Source organism: Schistocerca gregaria, chromosome 11, assembly GCF_023897955.1.
Source record: "Schistocerca gregaria isolate iqSchGreg1 chromosome 11, iqSchGreg1.2, whole genome shotgun sequence".
NCBI lineage: Eukaryota > Metazoa > Arthropoda > Insecta > Orthoptera > Acrididae > Schistocerca > Schistocerca gregaria.
Genome location: NC_064930.1, coordinates 139,581,018 through 139,602,966, shown reverse-complemented (window position 1 = coordinate 139,602,966; position 21,949 = coordinate 139,581,018). Strand labels below are relative to the sequence as shown.

At 41.3% G+C, this 21,949-nt stretch overlaps 1 protein-coding gene across 1 annotated transcript in view; it reads left to right on the top strand.

Moving 5' to 3' along the window:
* The first annotated feature begins 5,912 nt into the window (after positions 1–5,912).
* Positions 5,913–21,949, top strand: part of LOC126295251 (sodium/potassium/calcium exchanger 3) — a 564,758-nt gene continuing 548,721 nt past the window's right edge. The window contains exon 1 of the mRNA XM_049987652.1: positions 5,913–6,353. Coding sequence (XP_049843609.1) covers positions 6,329–6,353 — 25 coding nt within the window. The 5' untranslated portion in view covers positions 5,913–6,328. The remainder of the gene's footprint in view (positions 6,354–21,949) is intronic.

Here is a 21,949-nt window from a genome sequence, read left to right as displayed (position 1 = left end):
CCTACTTTTACACACTACTGTTCCAAGACATTCTTTAGCCACTTCTAGTACTGTGTCCCTGTACCTTGTCCATTCCTTTTCCAATGACTGTAATTGACTACATTCGACTACCTGGTACCTTTCTGAGATTGCTGTTACGTACTTGTGTCTGATTTCCTTATCCTGAAATTTCTCCAGTCTTATCCTCCTACATATGGACCTGACCTCCTGCACTTTCGGCCTCACAATCCCAATTTCACTGCAGATTAAATAATGATACGTGTCATCGAAGAAACTCCTGAATACACGTGTGTCCCTCACAGCCTTCCAAAATTCCTGATCTGTTATTATATAGTCAATGACAGATCTGGTTTCCCTGCCTTCCCAAGTATACCGGTGAATGTTCTTATGTTTAAAAAATGAGTTTGTGATTACTAAGCCCATACTGGTTCAGAAATCCAGAAGTTGTTTCCCCGTTCCTGTTGGCCTCCATATCCTCTCCAAATTTACGCATAACCTTTTCATACCCTTCTGTTCGATTTCCAATCCTGGCTTTAAAATCACCCATGAGCAGAACTCTGTCCTTGTCCTTTACCCTAACAACTACATCACTGAGTGCCTCATAAAAACCATCCATCTTATCTTGATCTGTCCCTTCACAATGCGAATATACTGACACTATCCTAATTTTCTTGATAGACACTGTCAAATCTATCCGCATCAGTTTCTCGTTTACATACCTTACTGCAACTACGCTGGGTTCCATTTCTTTCCCGATGTAAAGCCCTACACCCCATTGTGCTATTCCTGCTTTGACTCCTGACAGGTAGACCTTGTTTCTCCCACTTCCTCTTCTTTCTCACCCCTTACTCGAATGTCACTAACAGCTAAAACGTCCAGCCCCATCTTACTTGCAGCCTCTGCCAGCTCTACCTTCTTCCCAGAGTAGGCCCCACTGATATTAATAGCTCCCCATCTCATTACCATTTGTTTGCCAAGTCGTATCTTAGGAGTCCCTGGTTTGTCAGTTAGAGGTGGGACTCCGTCACCCCCAAAGGTCCGAGGTATTTTGCTCTGATTGTTGCCAGCATCATATTTAAAGTATCGGGGAAGCAGGTTGCTAGCCTTACTTGCCCCGAGTCCCATTGGGTTTTACCCCTAACGGCTGAGGGACTAACCGGTGGATTTGGTAGTCTTTGCCGTATGAGCACAAAGGTGACCACGCCTCAGAATATGACAGAGATGCCCAGCCTTATTCCAAAGTAACTGGTATCCCGACTGTCGGGACCACTTACTTGGGCACTCATACGTTGCCCGTGGTTCATGGACTAGGACATGACTACAGGAACATTTGGGGGACTGATGACCTTAGCTGTTTAGTCCCCCTTAAACATCCCAACAACCACCACCACCACTACAGGAACCCACAACCCCCCCCCCCCCCACACACACACACGAGGGTCGTTTGAAAAGTTCTCGGAATCGCCATGAGAGGTCAGCGCTTGCGTAACGAGTTGTTCACGTGATATTCATTGGACTGTTGCCTGTAAACACGTGCCACGTCAGTGCTCTTGGGAGAGAGCTGTGGGGGTGACGTGGCTCTGTGTTTCTCGTGTAGTGAGTTGCGAAGAAAGGTGTGAAAGCAAAGTACATTCGTGCTGATTTCCAGAATAGACTAGGTGACTCTGATCCTTCATATCCAACTGTTGCCAAGTGGAGAAATGAATTTAAGTTTGTTCGGGAGAGCTTAGATGATGATCCACCGCAGTGGTAGGCCAAGATGTATCACTGCTCCAGAAGTCACTGCAAAAGTGCGCAAAATGGTCACGGAGGATCTCCGATTAAAAGTGCGTGAAACTGCTGACGCTTGCCAGATGTCATCTGGAAGGGTATATCACATTTTAACTGAAGAATCAGAAACGAAAAAATTACCTGAAAGATGGGTGCCGCGACTCTTGACGCTGGATCAAAAACGCACGAGAATGGACATATCGGAACAATGTTTGGCCCGTTTCAGAAGAAACGAAAAAGATTTTTTGTGCCGGTTTGTGACCATAGATGAAATTTTGGTGTACTACTGTAGCCCAGAGACGAAACAACAGTCAAAGCAGTGGAAACATGCTGACTCTCCGCCACCAATGTGAGCAATCACAATTCTTTCGGCGGTAAAGGTCACGGCATCAGTGTTCTGGGATGTGAGGGGGGATTCTGTTGGTAGATTATCTCCCCACTGGGAAAACAACTATTGGAGAATACTATGCTGACCTCCTGGACAAACTGCAACAAAAGATACGTGAAAAAGACGAGGTTTAGCAAGGAAGAAAGTCATCTTCCATCAAGACAATGCGCCCCTGCACACGTGTCGTGGCCATGGTTCAAATGCCTCTGAGCACTATGGGACTCAACATCTGAGGTCATCAGTCCCCTAGAACTTAGAACTACTTAAACCTAACTAAGCTAAGGACATCACACACATCCACGCGCGAGGCAGGATTCGAACCTGCGACCGTAGCAGTCGCTCGGCTCCAGACTGTTTGAAAGCCCATAACTTGCAAACTAATTGTTGGAGTTGTCATTTTTGCTGAAAATGTAGCTAGCTTAAACCCCAACTTAACGATATCACTGTAGGAAATGGTCACCATTAACATCTACACAGAACGATGGCGCCTAACTGCTGCACGAACTACGGACTGCAACGTGTTCAGTTGGATATTTGCACTTGAATGTACGATGGATTCTCGAAGTTCAACCAATGTGCGTGGCTTTTGTCGGTAAACGGCGTCCTTTAGTGTTCCCCACAGGTAAAAGTCCAGAGGAGTGAGGTCTGGGGAACTTGGTGGATACTCCAAGGCACCTCTACGGCCTATCCATCTTCCTGGTAGATTTTCGTCGAGATACGCTCTAACATGATTTTGGTAGCGGGCTGGGGCACCATCTTGTTGAAAGTAAACTCTTCTGTCTCCATACAAGTCTGGGATGGCAGGTAAAATGGATGTCTGAAGCTTCTGAAGGTACACCTCACCAGTAACTGTGCCGTCAAAGAAGAATGGCTTAATCGAGCCCAGATAAGACAACCTACACCACACGTTCACTCCTGGCAAATTCACGGCTCCGTCTACACGGACGTTCGGATTTTCGGCGGCCCAGTAGATGCAATTGTGGCGATTTACTGTAGCATTGAGTTTGAACTGTGCCTCATCAGACCACACAATCATCTCTGCGAACTCTTCACCGTTGCGCACCATGTTAGTAAACCACTCGCAGTACTCCATTCTACAATCTGGGGCGTCCTCGTTCATTGCAATCGTGGGATGTAGCACTTCCACTCTGCTGTCTTCAAAATTCGCCGAACACCTGAGCGACTCGCTCTGGTTTCACGGGCTCACTGTCTCACAGACTTCTCCGTGGTGAGCGAGTGAACTGTTGTATCACACGACGGGAGTTAACTGCACTTGTTACTTTTACAGGTCGTACAGATTGTTGATACTCATTTCGCCATTGCTGTCGAACCTCTTCAATGTTTTCGTACTTAAAATACTTACTGATAGAAGCCGAGCTAGGGGAAGATCAGTTTGGACTCCGTAGAAATATTGGAACACGTGAGCCAATACTGACCCTACGACTTATCTTAGAAGAAAGATTAAGGAAAGGCAAACCTACGTTTCTAGCATTTGTAGACGTAGAGAAAGCTTTTGACAATGTTGGCTGAATACTCTCTTTCAAATTCTGAAGGTAGCAGGGGTAAAATACAGAGAGCGAAAGGCTATTTACAATTTGTACGGAAAGCAGATGGCAGTTATGACCCGAGGGACATGAAACGGAAGCAGTGGTTGGGAAGGGAGTGCGACAGGGTTGTAGCCTCTCCCCGATCTTATTCAATCTGTATATTGAGCCAGCAGTGAAGGAAACAAAAGAAAAATTCGGAGTAGGTACTAAAATCCATGGAGAAGAAATAAAAACTTTGCGGTTCGCCGATGACATTGTAATTCTGTCAGAGACAGCAAAGGAGACTACATTGAAAAATAAAAAAAGTTTCAGTGATGTAAGTACTTTTCTTCTATTCCGTTCCGTTCCTTTGTGTAACCAGTCAATTATAACCGGGACATTTCCTGACGGGGTAAAATATGCAGATGTTAAGCCTCTGTCCAACAGAGGGGATAAAGAGATACCATCAAACTACAGACCGATTTCACTTTTGTGAGCATTCTCAAAAATTTTAGAAAAAGTGATGTACAGGCACCTCCCCAGCCGTCTGACCACAAATAACATATTATGAAGAACACAATTTGTATTTCTGAAGGGTTCTGATATCGAGAACGCTATTTACACCTACAGTGAAAATGTACCTAATTCATTAAATAACAAACAAGCAGCAGGTATTTTCTGTGATTTGTCGAAGGCATTCGATTTGTGAACCACAACATCCTTTTAAATAAATTAGAATTCTATGGTGACACGGGTAGTGCTGCAAAATGGTTCAAGTCATACCTCGGTAACAGGAAACAAAGTGTGTCACTGCAAGGGACTAGTGAATTAAGTCATCAGTCATCATCAGAGTTGGAAGAAATTACAGCCTGCCGCAGTGGCCATGTGGTTCTAGGCGCTACAGTCTGGAGCTGAGCGCCCGCTACGGTCACAGGTTCGAATCCTTCCTCGGGCATGGATGTTAGTTAGGTTTAATTAGTTCTAAGTTCTAGGCGACTGATGACCTCAGTAGTTAAGTCGCCATTTGAACAATTTTTTTTTTGAAGAAATTACATGTGGTGTCCCACAAGGATCCACCTTAGCGCCATTGCTTTTTCTTGTGTACATTAATGACCTCTCATCAGTTACACTGCCAGAAGCAGAGTTCGTTTTGTTTGAAGATGACGCAAGTATTGCAATAAATTGTATGTCGAGTGTAGTTCTAGAAAGATCTGCTTATGATGTTTTCATGGATATTAATAAATGGTTTAAAGCCAACTCACTGACACTGAGCTTCGAATACATAAAGTATGAAGAAGAGCAGATAGAAGAGATTGGCAGTATTAAATTCCTGGGATTACTACTTGATAATAAATTCAGTTGTCAGGAGCACACCACAGAACTGCAGAAACGCCTTCAGAAATCTGTATTTGCAATTCCAGTGTTAGCAGGCACAGGTGACATAAAAATGAAAAAGCTTGCATACTTTGCCTACTTGCATTCCATAATGTCATGTGGTATAATATTTTGGGGTAACTCTTCAAGCCGAACAAACGTTTTCAGAGTCCAAAAGCGTGTAATATGTATATTATGTGGAGTAAACTCACGGACGTCTTGTAGAAACCTCTTCAAAGAACTGGGTATACTAACAATTGCCTCTCAGTGTATTTACTCCTAATGAAATTTGTCCCCGAGGTCGGCTTCTACTAGTTTTTCCGTTCGTCTGTAACGAATTCGCGTTAGTATTTTGCAGCCGTGACTTATTAAACTGACAGTTCGGTAATTTTCACATCTGCTTTCTTTGGGATTGGAATGATTATATTCTTCTTGACGTCTGAGGGTATTTCGCCTGTCTCATACATCTTGCTCACCAGACGGCAGAGCTTTGTCAGGACTGGCTCTCCCATGGCTCCCGGGGCCTTGTTACGACTCAGGTCTTTCAGTGCTCTGTCAAACTCTTCACGCAGTATCATATCTCCCATATCATCTTCATCTACATCCTCTGCCATTTCCAAAATTTCAAAAAAAAAAAAAAAAAACTGGCACGAATCTATGGAACGAAAAACTAATCTATCTAATCTCACCTAGAACTTTCCAAACCACCCTCGTACGGACAAGTGAACTACGCTCTGCCTGCGAGTCGACGTACAGCCAGGGGGCGCCCGCTCGATCGATAGCGGCGGCGGCGATATGTATCGATAGTCGCGCGCGTCGCTCGCGGTCGAGACGCGGACTCGTTCGCGGGCCCGTGCAGCGACAGTCTTCTTCGGGCGCATCGCAGCCAACACCTCGCCGCTTCGCCGAGTCGAAATCGTCGGTCGAAAACAGCGACGCGCATACACGCTTCTCGCAGCCCCACACGACTCTCTCCCGTATGCGGCAACCAGCGGAGAACCGGGCGCGTCGCTTCGAAAACCGAGGCTTGTTTGTGCCAATACTCCGATACACTCGCATCACACCGACCGGTAGCAGCTGAAACGGTCTTTTTTTTTTATCTCACGTCGTTCGCTGTTGTACGAGGCGGAGTGTTACAGGACACCCGAATAAAAAGCGGAAAGCAAAAACTGTGACGTGTGAGCGGCAAAACCACCGGCAAAAAAATCCACCCTTTGGCGACTTCCAAGTTCGGGGAAATCCTGGACGTTGCTGTTGTTGACCCTGCGTGATGGAAGGTGTGGAACAGGACGAAGGTAAGTACACGAATTTTTCCTAATTTTTCTTGCACCCCCTCTCGTTTCTTCTTGGCTTCTTCCCTCACTAACTCTTTGATGTACTATCGAATACGATGACGTCTTCGATCACAAATATTCGAGAATCGTTGCCAAGCTGAACCGTTCTTCAGATAGTGTTGTCAACTGCGGATCACTTACAGCGACTTCTTGCCATATTAAAAAAACAGGTACTCAGAGACCTCTTGCACACTGTTGATCATTAAAAGAGCGGTGCGAACTTACAACTTTGAGCAATGAATGTGGATGCGGAAAAAATACAGTTAAATACAGCGTTTGCTGTTAATCCTCCGTTTAGACTTGAATACTACTCTACTGAAATGTCTGATTCCACACGGCGCTGTATTCCAGTCCTTAACTTCAGCAAACTCGCTTGGTAGCAAATTATACTCTTTTTTATATTAAAAACTAAAAAGCCCGCCTCAATTGCGAAAAAAGCAACTAGATGTTTTTTTCGCAATCTAGGCGGGTTTTTAGTATTTTAATACATTAACCAACAATTGCTGACGCTCTGCGATGTTGAAGGTTTTTAAACCCTTTTTTTTATTTTATTTTTCACGATCTTGTTCGTCTTGATCGTGTCACCGTCGATATATGTGATACGAGCGTAAAATGATTGATTGTATCTTATAAGCTCTTGTTTTTCCAGCGTTGTCAATATGTTGCTGCAATTACAGTGTCAAGTGATAGAACTGTGGAATCATTTTAGCAAACCTAGTGTGCGAACTTCATCATAATAATAGCAGTATTTTAAAAATGAAGTTTAAAATTTTAATAACACTCAAAATGTTCCAAATATCAGAATAACAAATGTATGTAATTGTACTGATAAAACAGTGCAATAAAAATTTGATTTTCAGTATTACATAAAATTACTGAACGAATGTAAAAATTTCAAAAAGCTTTCAAAATCTACTCATCAGAACGCACAATCTTTCGTTGAAGGTGCAACACAGTAGATAAAGTATTAAAGTTAGAAACTTCGCGTATGTCTCGAAGCTGAGCAACTCAATGAGCGAAAATTAACCGACTATACTCACACAGTATTTTATGAGAGCACTTTGCGACTTCGCAACAACTTTACTCATAATTTGAAAACTTTTCGAAACTTTTGTCTCGCCCACAATCCCCACAAAAAATGAAAGGAGGAAACACTATCGCTTACTATATTTTCGTCGTTCGTGCAGTAAAACTCCGACACCAGGCATGACGTTTCAATTTATTATTGCTTTACCACAAACTCTCTTCGCAATACACATTTTGCAGCAGATATTTATAAACACATCTACATGTGCCTGAAAAATTATGTCATTATACGGCACATGTTCAGGAGATATGAGGTCAGAAACATTCAGATGTGTGAAATCTTGCTTTTACTTGAAAAGGAGCGCAAATTAGCTGGACTATATTCATCTACTGTGTGCTAATGAATGCACTTAGCGACTTCCAACAAACTTTAAGGACAATTCGAACCATTTCTAAAGTTTTACTCGTTTACACCCTTCACGTTAAATATTCAACACAGTAAATCATTCGTAAACTATACTTTGGAAGCTGTTTTATGATGTAATACAGCACTGATACATTCGTAAAGGTTTCGTATCTTAGGTATGCACAGATTGTTTTCGAGGTATTCAATCTGAAAACCGAAGCATTGCGTGTATGTCATTGAATAACATGGTTTAACATCTGAAAAAGTTATACAATCAAGTTGACACGAATTTCTGTGTATTTTACAACCGTTAACAAAGCTCCATATTTTAAAACTAATGAAGGAAGTTCTGCGATCCGTGCACCATCGACAACTAGACAATTACAGATGGAATGCAAGCTAGATAGGATAGGGATGGGGAAATTAAATCGAACCTAGCCTTTTCAAGGAAATCATACCAGCATTAACTTTAAGCGAATTTAAAAAAAAAAACCTAAATTTTGATAGTGTGGTGGGGGAGGGGGGGGTGATTTCAAGCCCTGTCCTACCAAATGTAGATTTTTTAATTGAAGTTAATGAATTTTTCAACCTATATAAATGGGATATAGATCTCATTGCTGTATTATCCGTGAATCCTAGTGAAAAATTTTACGCCATTCAGCTTTGTCTTCACGTACATAATCGATATATTAGTGGTATTTGCTTACTTCTGGAGCAATAGGTGGAAAATACAACTATTCTGTTCTTATAATTCGAAAAAAAATAAGCCCTACGAAATGTTATGCAATGAATATCCACATCGAAAAAAAATATTGGCTATAGCTTTACTTTTAGGCTTGTGTTTAGTACTACCTCGAAATCACTGATTCCTTGTTTTATAATATACTCTAATACTGTGCTGATACCGATTTGCTTAAAGTCGGCGCCTTTTCTGCAGAGTTGGAAGTTCCACAAGGGTCTACCTGGGCCCTAATGTTCTGTTATATTGTTTGCGATCAAACCTGAAATTGATTTTTATTCGTCTTTATATTGTTTCTGAGCCTTTATCTTTTTATCTCTGGATGGCTTCCAGTGATTTCTGGGCGTAGAAAACCAATACATACATTTTCCTTGCTTAATGCTGGTAAATCACGAGAAAAGGACGACGTAATCTATTCACAATTCAAGCAGATTGTCGTGGAAAAAGGTTGATATTTACAGTTTAGTACCACGATTGTGGGAAACGAGAAAAATTCGCTATTGGTTCAGTATTAATCTTCTTTAATAGCCTATTTGTTATACTTAATGGTATAATGTAATGCTGCTAATCATTTCCAAGAAAGCGGTCTTTTCTGCAGAGGGTTTAGTAGTTCCACAGGGTTCTTTACTAGGCTACAACTATTCTCATATGCATCTGAAGTCGAACTGGAATGTTTTCGCCTGCTTAAAATTTTTGTCAGTCCTCACAGCTCACTTAATACGGAGACTAATATGCCACACCACTATTACTATAATGTTTCCCTTTGGTCGTTCACAGAACCAGTTTACAGCCATTCAGTTCATTTGCAAATATTGTGTAGATCATTACGTTGAACAGAAAAAAATTTGTTAAGGTGGCACAACGCAGAGCGTGTTGTGTACTGTCTTTGTGTTTAAGAACCATTAATGGGACTCTATATACTAAAACGAATTGCAAAGAAAAAAACTATTACAGTACGATTTCCTGCTGACAATCACATCAGAAATGGAGCAGAAGCTAGGGCTGAGATTTGAACCGCCGTCAATCGAATGCAAAGAATTCTAAATTTCATTGACTTTTTCAACATAGACATTCGCCCACAGAGTGTCAATATTCACGTCTTTGAGCTGTGTCGAGGTTAATCGATATATGCAGAGCGAGCCTAATTTGATGTATTGCACTCATGTTGACTGTTGTGAACATCAGTAACCGCTTACAGTTTTATGCATTGGACGTGAATACAGAAAAAAAGCGAATAAGCTATCTATTACGCTACCTCGAAATCCTGATCGCCACATCTTACTTAACGGACAAGTGGTATGGTGGTAGTCATTTCCAGAACTACAGTGCTATTTTCAGTCCAATGTGTGGTTCCACTAGGTCCTATATCGAGATCGAGTCTCAACTTTTCACCTAATCTTGTGGAATTAATATTTTTTTTTAATTCATCAAGTTTTTGTCTGTTTTAGTGACGTTTGTGAGAGCCTGTGGCTGAAATAATTCAGGAAGAAAACTATTGGAATGCGTTGTTAATTATTTATGTGCTCTTTTTGAGTTATTAAGTATCATTATACTATGTTGCGTGGACCCATACTTAGTCAATCGAAATCCTACAGTGCCACAAAATGTGATTCTTCGTATGTCAAGATTTAATGTACTGTACATGATGGACAGAGTGTCATCTCAGCTGGAAACATCCTAGAATTTAGGGAAAATGTGGAAAACCTCAGTACAGTTGGTCTTTGGAGGATTTGAAGCATTACGAAAGTGGAGCTCTATCGAATTCAGTGATTCATCGAAAATAAAGATGTCGATTGCAGTGTATATACTTATAAAACTCTCAAAATTACATACCTTTAGATTGTTTTGAGTCTTTTCTTCACATACGTAATTAATTTAAGTAGACTTTGCATGCTGTTTACCCAGTAACTGAAAAATGCAATGTTTTCCGTCTCAGATCGCACATGCCATCATTAGAAAGCGATGCGTGTAGTATGCCAACATATAAAGAAAGGAATTAATTATCAGCACACTATGAATATCCTTTTTAGACTTTAGCACTAGATTGTAGCTATAGTTCCTCATATTACTTAACACTCTTATGTGTTTCTGTTAGTAATTTCCAGAAATAGAGCGCCTTTTTCTTAGGAATGGTGGTTCCACAGGGGTCTATATCAGACCATTACTGTTATTTTACTTGCTACAATCAAATTAGAATGAATGTGTGTGTGTGTTTTTTTCAGGATTGTTCATTTTAATAGCATTAGTGAGGGTTGGAGGTTGAATTAATCAGGAAGACAATGCCTGGTGCATCCCCATTTACTCTTAGAACGCCTTTGTTTTGTAATTTGCTGTCTCAAAATCAAATGAAAGCCGTAATAGCGCTACAATCTGGAACCGCGCGACCGCTACAGTCGCAGGTTCGAATCCTGCCTTGGGCATGGATGTGTGTGATGCGTTAGTTAGGTTTAAGTAGTTCTACGTTCTAGGGGACTGAAGTTAAGTCCCATAGTGCTCAGAGCCATTTGAACCATTTTTGAAAATCAAATGTTTGATTCATCCACATGGCAGTCAGTCAAAATTTTGAAAATGTGATCCAGTGCTGCAGAATGTGAGCCTTTTGATGTGTTTATGACCATTAATTGAAATCAGGATATTCAAATGAGCTGCATCCCTGTCCTCACATCGAATGTGTTTTTGAAACTGAGTTATTTACTTCTTTACATTTTTGAAGAAAAATTTAGTCTCACTTTTACCCTCAAAAGTTGTGTGGGTTACTGCTCACAAATCAGGCCTATTTTACGTTTAAAACTTTTTTACTCTTCATCTTAATTGGTTCGAATGATAGCAACTCTTCATCTCTATTTATTACAAGTTAACTCCTTCGTTTCCTCATGCTTTCTCTCCTTGCATCGCTCCTAGTACTGTCTTTACAATGAACTGATTCTGACATATTATGTGAGCTATCAACTTACATTGCTACTGTCCAAGTGTTCCTCTTAAGTTTCTTTTCTCACCAGTTCTTTGAGAGACTCGTTGATTGGTGGCTCCATCTAAAAATTTCTAAGACAGGCGTCTCCTACAACATACATCAAACAATTCAACATATTTCCTTTCATTAATAAGCGTTACTGAAGTGTTTCACTTTTATCTTGATTTTTATCTTTCCTGCATTTTTCATCTTACTACCCACACGAAATAAGAGTCAAACGAAAAAAATACAAAGAAAGGAACTTCTCTAGTTTGAAGGGGGAATCCAGATGGATCTATGGTTGGCTGGCTAGATGGCGCTGCCATAGGTCAAACAGATATCAACTGCGTTTTTTAAATAGGAACCCCCATTTTTTATTACATATTCGTGTCGTACGTAAAGAAATATGAATGTTTTACTTGGATCACTTTTTTCGCTTTGTGATAGATGGCGCTCTAATAGCCACAAACATATGGCTCACGATTTTACACGAACAGTTGGTAACAGGTACGTTTTTTAAATTAATATACAGAACGTAGGTACGTTTGAACATTTTATTTCGGTTGTTCAAATGTGATACATGTACCTTTGTGAACTTATCATTTATGAGAACGCATGCTGTTACAGCCTGATTACCTGTAAATGCCACATTAATCCAATAAATGCTCAAAATGATGTCCGTCAACCTCAATGAATTTGGCAATATGTGTAACAACATTCCTCTCAACAGCGAGTAGTTCGCCATCTGTAATGTTCGCACATGCGTTGACAATGCGCTGACGCATGTTGTCAGGCGACGTAGGTGGATCACGATAGCAAATATCCTTCAACTTTCCCCACAGAAAGAAACCCGGGAACGTCAGATCCGGTGAACGTGTGGGCCACGGTATGGTGCTTCGACGACCAATCCACCTGTCATGAAATATGCTATTCGATACCGCTCCAACCCCAGGTGAGCTATGTGCCGGACATCCATCATGTTGGAAGTACATCGCCATTCTGTCATGCAGTGAAACATCTTGTAGTAACATCTGTAGAACATTACGTAGGAAATCAGCGTACTTTGCACCAATTAGATAGTCATCGCTAAAATGGGGCCCAATTACCCCTCCTCCAAAAATTCCGCACCATACATTAACCCGCCAAGGTTGCTGATGTTCCAGTTGTCGCAGCCATCTTGGATTTTCCGTTGCCCAATATTGTATATTATGCCGGTTTACGTTACCGCTGTTGGTGAGTGACGCTTCGTCGCTAAATAGAACGCGTGCAAAGAATCTGTCATCGTCCCGTAATTTCTCTTGTGCCCAGTGGCAGAACTGTACACGACGTTCAAAGTCGTCGCCATGCAATTCCTGGTGCACAGAAATATGGTACGGGTGCAATCGATGTTGATGTAGCATTCTCAACAACGACGTTTTTGAGATTCCCGATTCTCGCGCAATTTGTCTGCTACTGATGTGCGGATTAGCCGTGACAGCAGCTGAAACGCCTACTTGGGCATCATCATTTGTTGCAGGTCGTGGTTGACGTTTCACACGTGGGTGAACACTTCCTGTTTCCTTAAATAACGTAACTATCCGGCAAACGGTCCGGACACTCGGATGATGTCGTCCAGGATACCGAGCAGCATACATAGCACACGCCCGTTGGGCATTTTGATCACAGTAGCCATACATGAACACGATATCATATCGACCTTTTCCGCAATTGGTAAACGGTCCATTTTAACACGGGTAACGTATCACCAAGCAAATACCGTCCGCACTGACGGAATGTTACGTGATACCACGTACATAAGTACGTTTGTGACTATTACTGCGCCATCTGTCACTAAGCGATAAAAGTGGTCCAAGTAAAACACGAATATATAACAAAAAATGAGGGATCGTATTTTAAAATACGTAGTTGATATATCCGTTGGCCCTATGGCAGCGCCATCTAGCGGACCAACCATAGCGCCATCTGGTTTCCCCCTTAAAGCTAGACGAGTTTCGTTCTTTGTAGTTTTTTCGTTTGATGCTTATTTCGTGTGATATTTGGCCCTTTCACTATCAGTGGACCACCCTGTATATTCACTTAACTTTAGTGTTCACTATTTTGTATCTAGGAGTGTAGATTTATCACATGTGAAAGAAGAGGTTTTCTTGCTAAATTGATGGAGTGAAAAGTTGTCAGTTGGAAAGAATATCTAACATACGTTTATGTCGACTTTCACAAACAAGCTTTTAGTTTTGAGGTTTCCATGATAATTGCAGCCAGTAGATGCCCAGCTTTGATTACTTGTCAATGAATCATTACAAAAGATATCCAGTACAATTTTTTCAACAATAACTGTACAAGAGCAGTTACCACTTCTGGTATGTGCAATGCACATAATTATAGAACAGCTCCAGTGAAGTCAATGGTATTAACAGTTTCAGAAATGAAACCAAAATCACTCTTTCCATTACTCATTAGGTTCTTTAATCCTATAGTACAATTCAGTCTCTGAAATGCAGTGATTTTTCTATGAAATGTGTTTTTCTCAAGGGTCTATGGTAGCCCCAGATTTTACAGCATACAGTTGTGTGAGTGCTTATCCCCACAAATGTCTGAATAGTATGTTTAGATCCATGGGGGTCTATATCAGGACGTACTATAGTTGTAATACTTCATAAACTAGTTCGGAGTATTTTTGTAGAATTTTCTGGCGTGCTGAACAGTTCTGTTGTAGTTGACCTTTCTCTGCACAATTATTAGGAATAATTAGTCAGTGTTTCCTCTGAAATTCTACAATTTTTCTGCTGTTTGACCCTCTCTTCATATATATTTCGATAAACGGAAACTGTAGCGCTAATAACAGCTTGTGCTTACCTCCATGAACGTCTGAAGACTTTTTGTAGATCCAATGGGGCTCCCTTTCAGGACCAGTTAAATTTTTAATCATTCGTATTTCACTCTGTAGAATTATTTTTCAGTGTTGAATGAGTGTTGTTGTTGATCCTTCCCTGGGTATTTATTCGGAATAATTTGAGAATTTACTCCCAAATTCTATAATATTTGTAGTGTTGTTCTTCCTTCTCAAGTTACATTTCGGTAGACTGAGGTTACAGCATTCATTACGGTACATAATGATCAATTTGAGTACTTCCATAGGGTTCTATGTCAGGACCTATCAGTTAATAATTCGTAGTTCAATTTGGAATGTTGTTATAGAATTTCTGGGGTATTAAAATCTTTTTTTGTTGGGTGTGAAGTGTACCACACTCAGTCATTACTCCATATGAATTATTTCGAATATGTCCAGGAGAAGCTTCCGTAAAATCCAGATAGGAAATGCAATTTTCAAGATAGTTTTTTCATTTACATTTTAATCTTTGATTTCAAAGACATATTCACTGCATAAACTGTTTGTATACCCAATCTGAACTTGAAGAAGGATGTCAGCTCAAACTGTTATGTCATTCTCTCTGTAATTTTCCATTTTTGCCTCCATTGGACAAAGTGGTAACTTCTGCGCCTTTGGAATTGCATACCTCTGTCATGGACAATAAATAGTTTGGACAGGAAGAGAACAGAAGCTTTCGAAATGTGGTGCTACAGAAGAACGCTGAAGATTAGATGGGTAGATCAAATAACTAATGTGGAGGTATTGAATAGAATTGGAAAGAAGAAATTGTGCCACAACTTGACGAGAAGAAGGGACCAGTTGGTAGGACATCTTCTGAGGTATCAAGGGATCACAAATTTAGCATTGGAGGGCAGCGTGGAGGGAAAAATCGTAGAGGGAGACCAAGAGATGAATACACTAAGCAGATTCAGAAGGATGTAGCTTTCAGTATGTACTGGGAGATGAAGAAACTTGCACAGGATAGGGTAGCATGGAGAGCTGCATCAAAGCAGTCTCAGGACTGAAAACAACAACAACGTCATTTACTGCCCGTTTCTTTATAACCTCGTGCCAATTTTTGTTTTTGATTGACCAGCAGTGATTAACCTGGGGACTTACATGCCCAGCAACTGAAACCAATCTTAATCACTCATAAAATGGAGTGTCCAGTCAAGGTTGCCATTCACAACCTTTCGCAAGCAACCAGTCACAACACTTGATCCTCTTTTGTTTAGTAGATGAATATCATGCCTGAACACATGAAGTATAGTAAGTTTCTAGCTGTCAGGATTGGAGTATAAAATAATAAAACCCATATGATAGATCTTTTTGCTGGGCTAGCAGAAATATTTTGCAGCATGATAGCAACCTTTTCCAGAGTTTGAACTGAAGGTTGTAACATTCATTTTCTTGCATAAGATGTAAAAAAAGCCCAAAAAGAACCTTTTTGGTGGTTCACTTTTTAAAATGAGAAGATGTGATGCTACATAACTAATAATTACTTCTGTTATTCAGTCTAGGTTTCTACCGTTATTAATCTTTTATAACTGGCACTGTATTGAATTACTTTCTTTGGGTAACAACAACACCACGTAACTCTTAGCTGCCCGTCTCTTGGGTCACAGATTCGTCACTTATTGAAGATTCGACAATGCAAAGAGTTTTTATGTAATTTTCAACAGTGAAAGACTTGTACAAAAGTACATACATATGACAGTATGATCAGTAGAAGATGTAACCATATATTATTCATATACAGTTTTGTGTAATATAAAGTTTTCCAAGGTTAAATCTTGTAGAATATGAACTTCGAACAATTACCTATAAGAAACTAATTTTCTGATAACCAACAGAATTATTTCGCTTACTGATATTTGCACGTTTTCTCACTCAAGACCGGCACTTTTTGATTAGCGAGCTGCTTCATGCTTAATACTTTTTATCGGAGTGTTAATCTTTCTACACCAGTATTACGTAACGTTCAAAGCGATAATTTTACACGAAAATAGCTACACTACAAAATGGAATTAAAATTCTCCCGAGTTCGAAAATTTTGCTTTAACTAGGTATAAACTCGAAAATACATTGTCACAAATTATTAAAATGGACGATTTTGTTGATGCTAGGGTATGTTTAGTGTCAATAGCTATTTAAGCTACAGTTCTTCCACACAACAATAAATGATAAGTGGCCGATTTGAAATGTGGTCATAAGAAAGCACAGCACTCGATACTAAATATCGAGAAATTCATTAAAAGCCGTGTGGCACATGTGTCAATGTGAGAATCGGAATTGTTCCATTACAAGGCTTATGGCTATACTTACAACTAGGAGATGTCGCTTCTGGAGCACTGTTTTGTTATCAACTTCTGAATGTTCCTGTCTTCAGGACTAGTGGAGTTGGAGTGTTGTTCATGAAAAATCTTACAAGTCTTGCTCTTTACCGTTTTTACCAAGCCTGATAGTGTATACACTAAGAGGTGTGTCAGGTGTTGGGTGCTTACTGTGAAATAGGAATCGCGGTTATCACCAAAGCAACCGGTTTCCATTTATATCGCTTTTTTCCAACGCCATTTTAACCAGACTGTTAAAACCGCTCAGTGGTGGTCTCGCGGTTCTAGGCGCGCAGTCCGGAACCGTGCGACTGCTACGGTCGCAGGTTCGAATCCTGCCTCGGGCATGGATGTGTCTGATGTCCTTAGGTTAGTTAGGTTTAAGTAGTTCTAAGTTCTAGGGGACTAATGACCACACCTGTTGAGTCCCATAGTGCTCAGAGCCATTTGAACCATTTAGCCAGGTTTATGAAATAACCTATTTTTTGTTTTTATTCCTGTTGTTTCCTCTGAAAACAAAGACACTGAAATATTTTCACTTCCTCCATTTGAAGATAAATAGAATCAAAATATTTAATTAAGTTGGCAAATAAAAGAAAACTTCGTTTCTCTACGATTTGATGCTTTTCTTCGAAAAGTGAAGATTGGTTGACCACTATAAAAATCATTAGTATTCTGCTGTTTCTATTTCACTGAAACTCTATTCAAAAAGCATGTTGTAATTGGGAACCATGCCACCATTTGGACGTCACGAATAGTCAGTACTGAGGAGTGAAAACTAAGACAGAAAGTCCCTATTTATCGTGTTAATTAACATGTTTTTAGGGGCCACAAGGAGAGAAAAGCATGTTATGCAAACACATCCAACTGATCAGTTAGTTCCTATTTTATTTTGTACTATGAATGAAATTTGTTAAATTTTTAATTTATTACTAGTACTGTAAGTTTCTACTACTTTCCTTATTTCATAGAAATAGGAAACACATTTTTAATGTTTTAAAGCAAGCGAAACACTGTACTTCGTTGGTACGTCACTACACAAGACATAACGAGAAACTGCCCTATAGACCAGGTGGGGACAGCAAATCCCCCACACTACACTACACCGGGTACCTTAAGCCGCGACACACAGCAACAGGGATATTATTGTCTCCTCAATGTTGTAACATTTGTTACGCCGTGCCTTTGTTGCTCGTTTCTGTCGACATTGTTGTTAAAATAGCAATGATCGCTTTTCACGTTCTCTATAATGACGCAAATTTAGCCAACAAAAATTACACCTATTTTTAAAACGGTTGATTTATAAACGAAAAGTGTTAGTGCTGGTGCTATGGCTAATTAATATTTCGGTTTTCTACTCGGTTATTAGTAAAATCTAGAAAACACCTGTTGTAACCGTGACGAAACAAATACCGACAAATATCGGTTATTCGGAACTAAAATACCGGTATCGGTTTTAACCGGTCGGTTTCTACCTCCTGCAGTGTGAAGGACTCTTGAGATGTCACGTACGCATTTGAGAAAGCGTTATCAGCACATCACACAATTCAAAGCACTCTTATCGTGGGTGTGCCAATGGCCTTGCCGCAGTGCTAACACCGGTTCCCGTCAGATCACCGCAATTAAGGGCTGTCGGGCTTGGCTTGCACTTCGATCGGTGACCGTCCAGACAGTAGTGCAGTGTTGGCAAGTGGGGTGCGTTCAGCCGAGCGGTTCTAGGCGCTGCAGTGTGAAGACGCGCGACCGCTACGGTCGCGGGTTTGAATCCTGCCTCGGGCAGAAGTTAAGTCCCATAGTGCTCAGAGCCATTTGAGCCATTTTGTACCAACGTCGCGATGCCGCTGATGTTGGCTTCCTGCCACGCAAAATTGCTGGGGCGAACCAGTCTACCACTACAGCAAGAATTAGGTGCAGTTTTTGCACTGACACTCGATTTTATAATTGTGGATCGGATCACAGAAGATGCCAGTAGTAGGCGAGCACCTGGCAAACACTTGAAGCATCGCTCGCTCGTTCAGTAGCTGCACTCTTAGACAATAAATTGAGCACAGTTCAGCCGTTTGGCGATTAGGAACTGCAACGATAATAAACTCTGACGAGACAGCAGATTCAAATGCTAGATAATAAACAGCATTTTCACTATACGCAAAATTCGCGGCTACATCAATGCTACTACATCACAAATAGATACACCGAAATATCCAAATGACATTGACAGTCGCTATCTACCAACAATGACGAGGCTAGCAGAACACAGCGACAACACACGTTATTTCCTATCGTCCAAAACGGGACACCAAAATTATTTCAATACGATACCTGTTTAAGCTAAATAGCAAATCCAGCTTGCAATTGTCTTCACAAGCACGACTTCCTTCCAATGCAGAGCAATCTCTCTGGAACCGCCTCGTAATCCTTTAATTACTTTTAACATTCATCTGAAATATGAAGTGAGCGCAAAGACCGATTCATATTAAACTCGTATTTGGGCAACGTTTTCATTGGGATAAAAGATAACTGAAGCGATAATTCTATTTCTTTCTGTGAAGTCTAACGTTGCTACGTAAATAATGATCCGTGACATATTCCACGGATTAACCACTACATCTTTGTGAGTACGATCGCTGACTTTTCGTCAGTTCTGATTATCACTCGCTTGCAACTTTTCTTACGTAAGTGTAATCTTGTTAGCTTTTATTAGCATCGGATTCTTGTGTAACTTGCGTGAAGTAACGCAAATTGATTTTCACTGAAACCAAAACTTTCTAACACCAACTCTTGATTGTGTTGCGCGAGAAGCTAGTAATATCTCTGAAACTTAAACCTTTACTTTCGTCGTTTTGTAAGAGTTTCTACTGTTTCACCTATACGTAATAATACTGTTTTCAGAGATTATTCTACACTCAATTTCAACCAAAATAGGTTTTCCTTGCTTCAAACACATCACGTTTAGGGCGACACACCTGCCAATACAACAGAATGAATTACACGGAACAACTACTAAGTAAACACACGTAAAGGTTTCTTTTCACTCAAGAAAACTTGTCTTTATTTGGGTTAGGTATATCGATAGAAGTTCAAATCTCGTAAGTGATCGAGTGCCAGCAGAGACTATTACACCCCCCCCCCCTTTCCCCACAGAAATGGAAATTCAAGAAAAAACGAAAATATAAACCAAAAAAACCTAGGTGCAACCGCCTCTTTTGACTTAACCTTAACTAACAATTGAAAAAGAAAACTGAGACTCTTCAGGTGTTAGCACGACCCACTGAATTTCCCTAAATTAAATCAGACCACTCATCACTTCAACTAACCAAGTTTTTGTTTAGTTACGTGTTCCTTGTAAATGGTTCCTTTCTGTTCCCGTCGCTTAGCAACTCAACCTACTGGTGCGATCTCTCATACCAACGTGAAACAGTTCAAATATACCCAAGCCAATTCTAGATCCGTTGTATGAGGGTGGCATCCAAACAACCACCAAAAATGTGTTCGAGGCTTTCCCTTCTCCAAAAACAAGAAGTCACTACCAGGCCACTCCCAAAAACAGCTACTAACCCAATTACCTCTGGGCAAGCCGCAACCACTAATCATACAACACGGACAGGATATCGGGTTCTACCAATTCCCTGAAAATCATCAAATGCAAATTTCACTCTCTAGCATGGCTCACGCTGTGTCTATCACAGAAAAATAACCACTCCTTCCTCCCGAACTGTCCACAGGAGAACCGAGCGACCGCCCCAAAACACAATTTCGCCAAACAAGTGTCTAATCCGCGACTACTTCAAAATCCCGGAATCTACGTACACACATCAAAAAACGTTTTGCATCACCTCGGTTCCGAGAGTTCCGGAACCTGTATAGAAAACAGAAACAGAGATCAACATAAACATCATTTCCGCTCTTCTTATTGCTCATCAAAACCACACATCGCATGTTGTACCACCATACAGCGAGACCTTCAGAGGTGGTGGTCCAGATTGCTGTACACACCGGTACCTCTAATACCCAGTAACACGTCCCCTTGCACAGATGCATGCCTGTGTTCATCGTAGGATAATATCCACGAGTTCATCAAGGCACTGTTGGTCCATATTGTCACACTCCTCAAGGGCTATTCGGCGTAGATCCCTCAGAGCGTTTGGTGGGTCACGTCGTCCATAAACAGCCCGTTTCAATCTATCCCAGGCATGTGCGATAGGGTTCATGTCTGGAGAACATGCTGGCCGCTGTATTCGAGCAATGTTGTTATCCTGAAGGAAGTCATTCACAAGATGTGCACCATGGGGGCGCGAATTGTCGTCCATGACGAGTGCCTCACCAGTATGTTGCCTATACCGTTGCACTATTAGTCAGAGGATGGCATGCACGTTTTGTACAGCCGTTACGGCGCCTTCCGTGGCTACCAGCGGCGTACGTCGGCCCCACACAATGCCACCCCAAAACAGCAGGGAACCTCCACCTTGCTGCACTCCCTGGACAGTGTGCCTAAGGCGTTCAGCCAGACCGGGCTGCCTCCAAACAAGTTTCCGATGCCAATCCTGAACATTCCATTCGGTATGTTTCTGGGCCCATCTGTACCGCGCTGAGTGGTGTCGTGGTGGCAAAGACGGCCCTCGCAATGGACGCCAGTACTGAAGTTGCTCATCATATAGCCTCTTACCCACTGAGTCGTAACACGACGTCCTGTGGCTGCACGGAAAACATTATTCGACATGGTGGCGTTGCTGACAGGTTCCTCCGAGCCATAATCTTAGGTATCGGTCATCCACTGCAGTAGCACCCTCTGGCGGCCTGAGCGAGGCAAGTCATCGACAGTTCCTGTCTCTCTGTATCTCCTCCGTGTCCGAACAACATCGCTTTGGTTCACTTCGAGACGCCTGGACACTTCCCTTGTTGAGAGCCCTTCCTGGCACAAAGTAACAACGCGGACGCGATCGAACCGCGGTATGGACCGTCTAGGCACGGTTGAACTACATACGAGCCGTGTACCTCCTTCCTGGTGGAATGACTGCAACTGATCGGCTGTCGGACTTCCTTCGTCTAATAGGCGCTGCTCAGTGCGTGGTTGTTTACATCTTTGGGCGCGTTTAGTAACATATCTGAACAGTGAAAGGGACTGTGTCTGTGATACAGTATCCACAGTCAACGTTTATCTTTCGGGGTTCTGGGGACCAAAGTGATGCAAAACTTTTTTTGATTTGTGGCGATTCCGTAGCTCGGCCTTAGGAGGA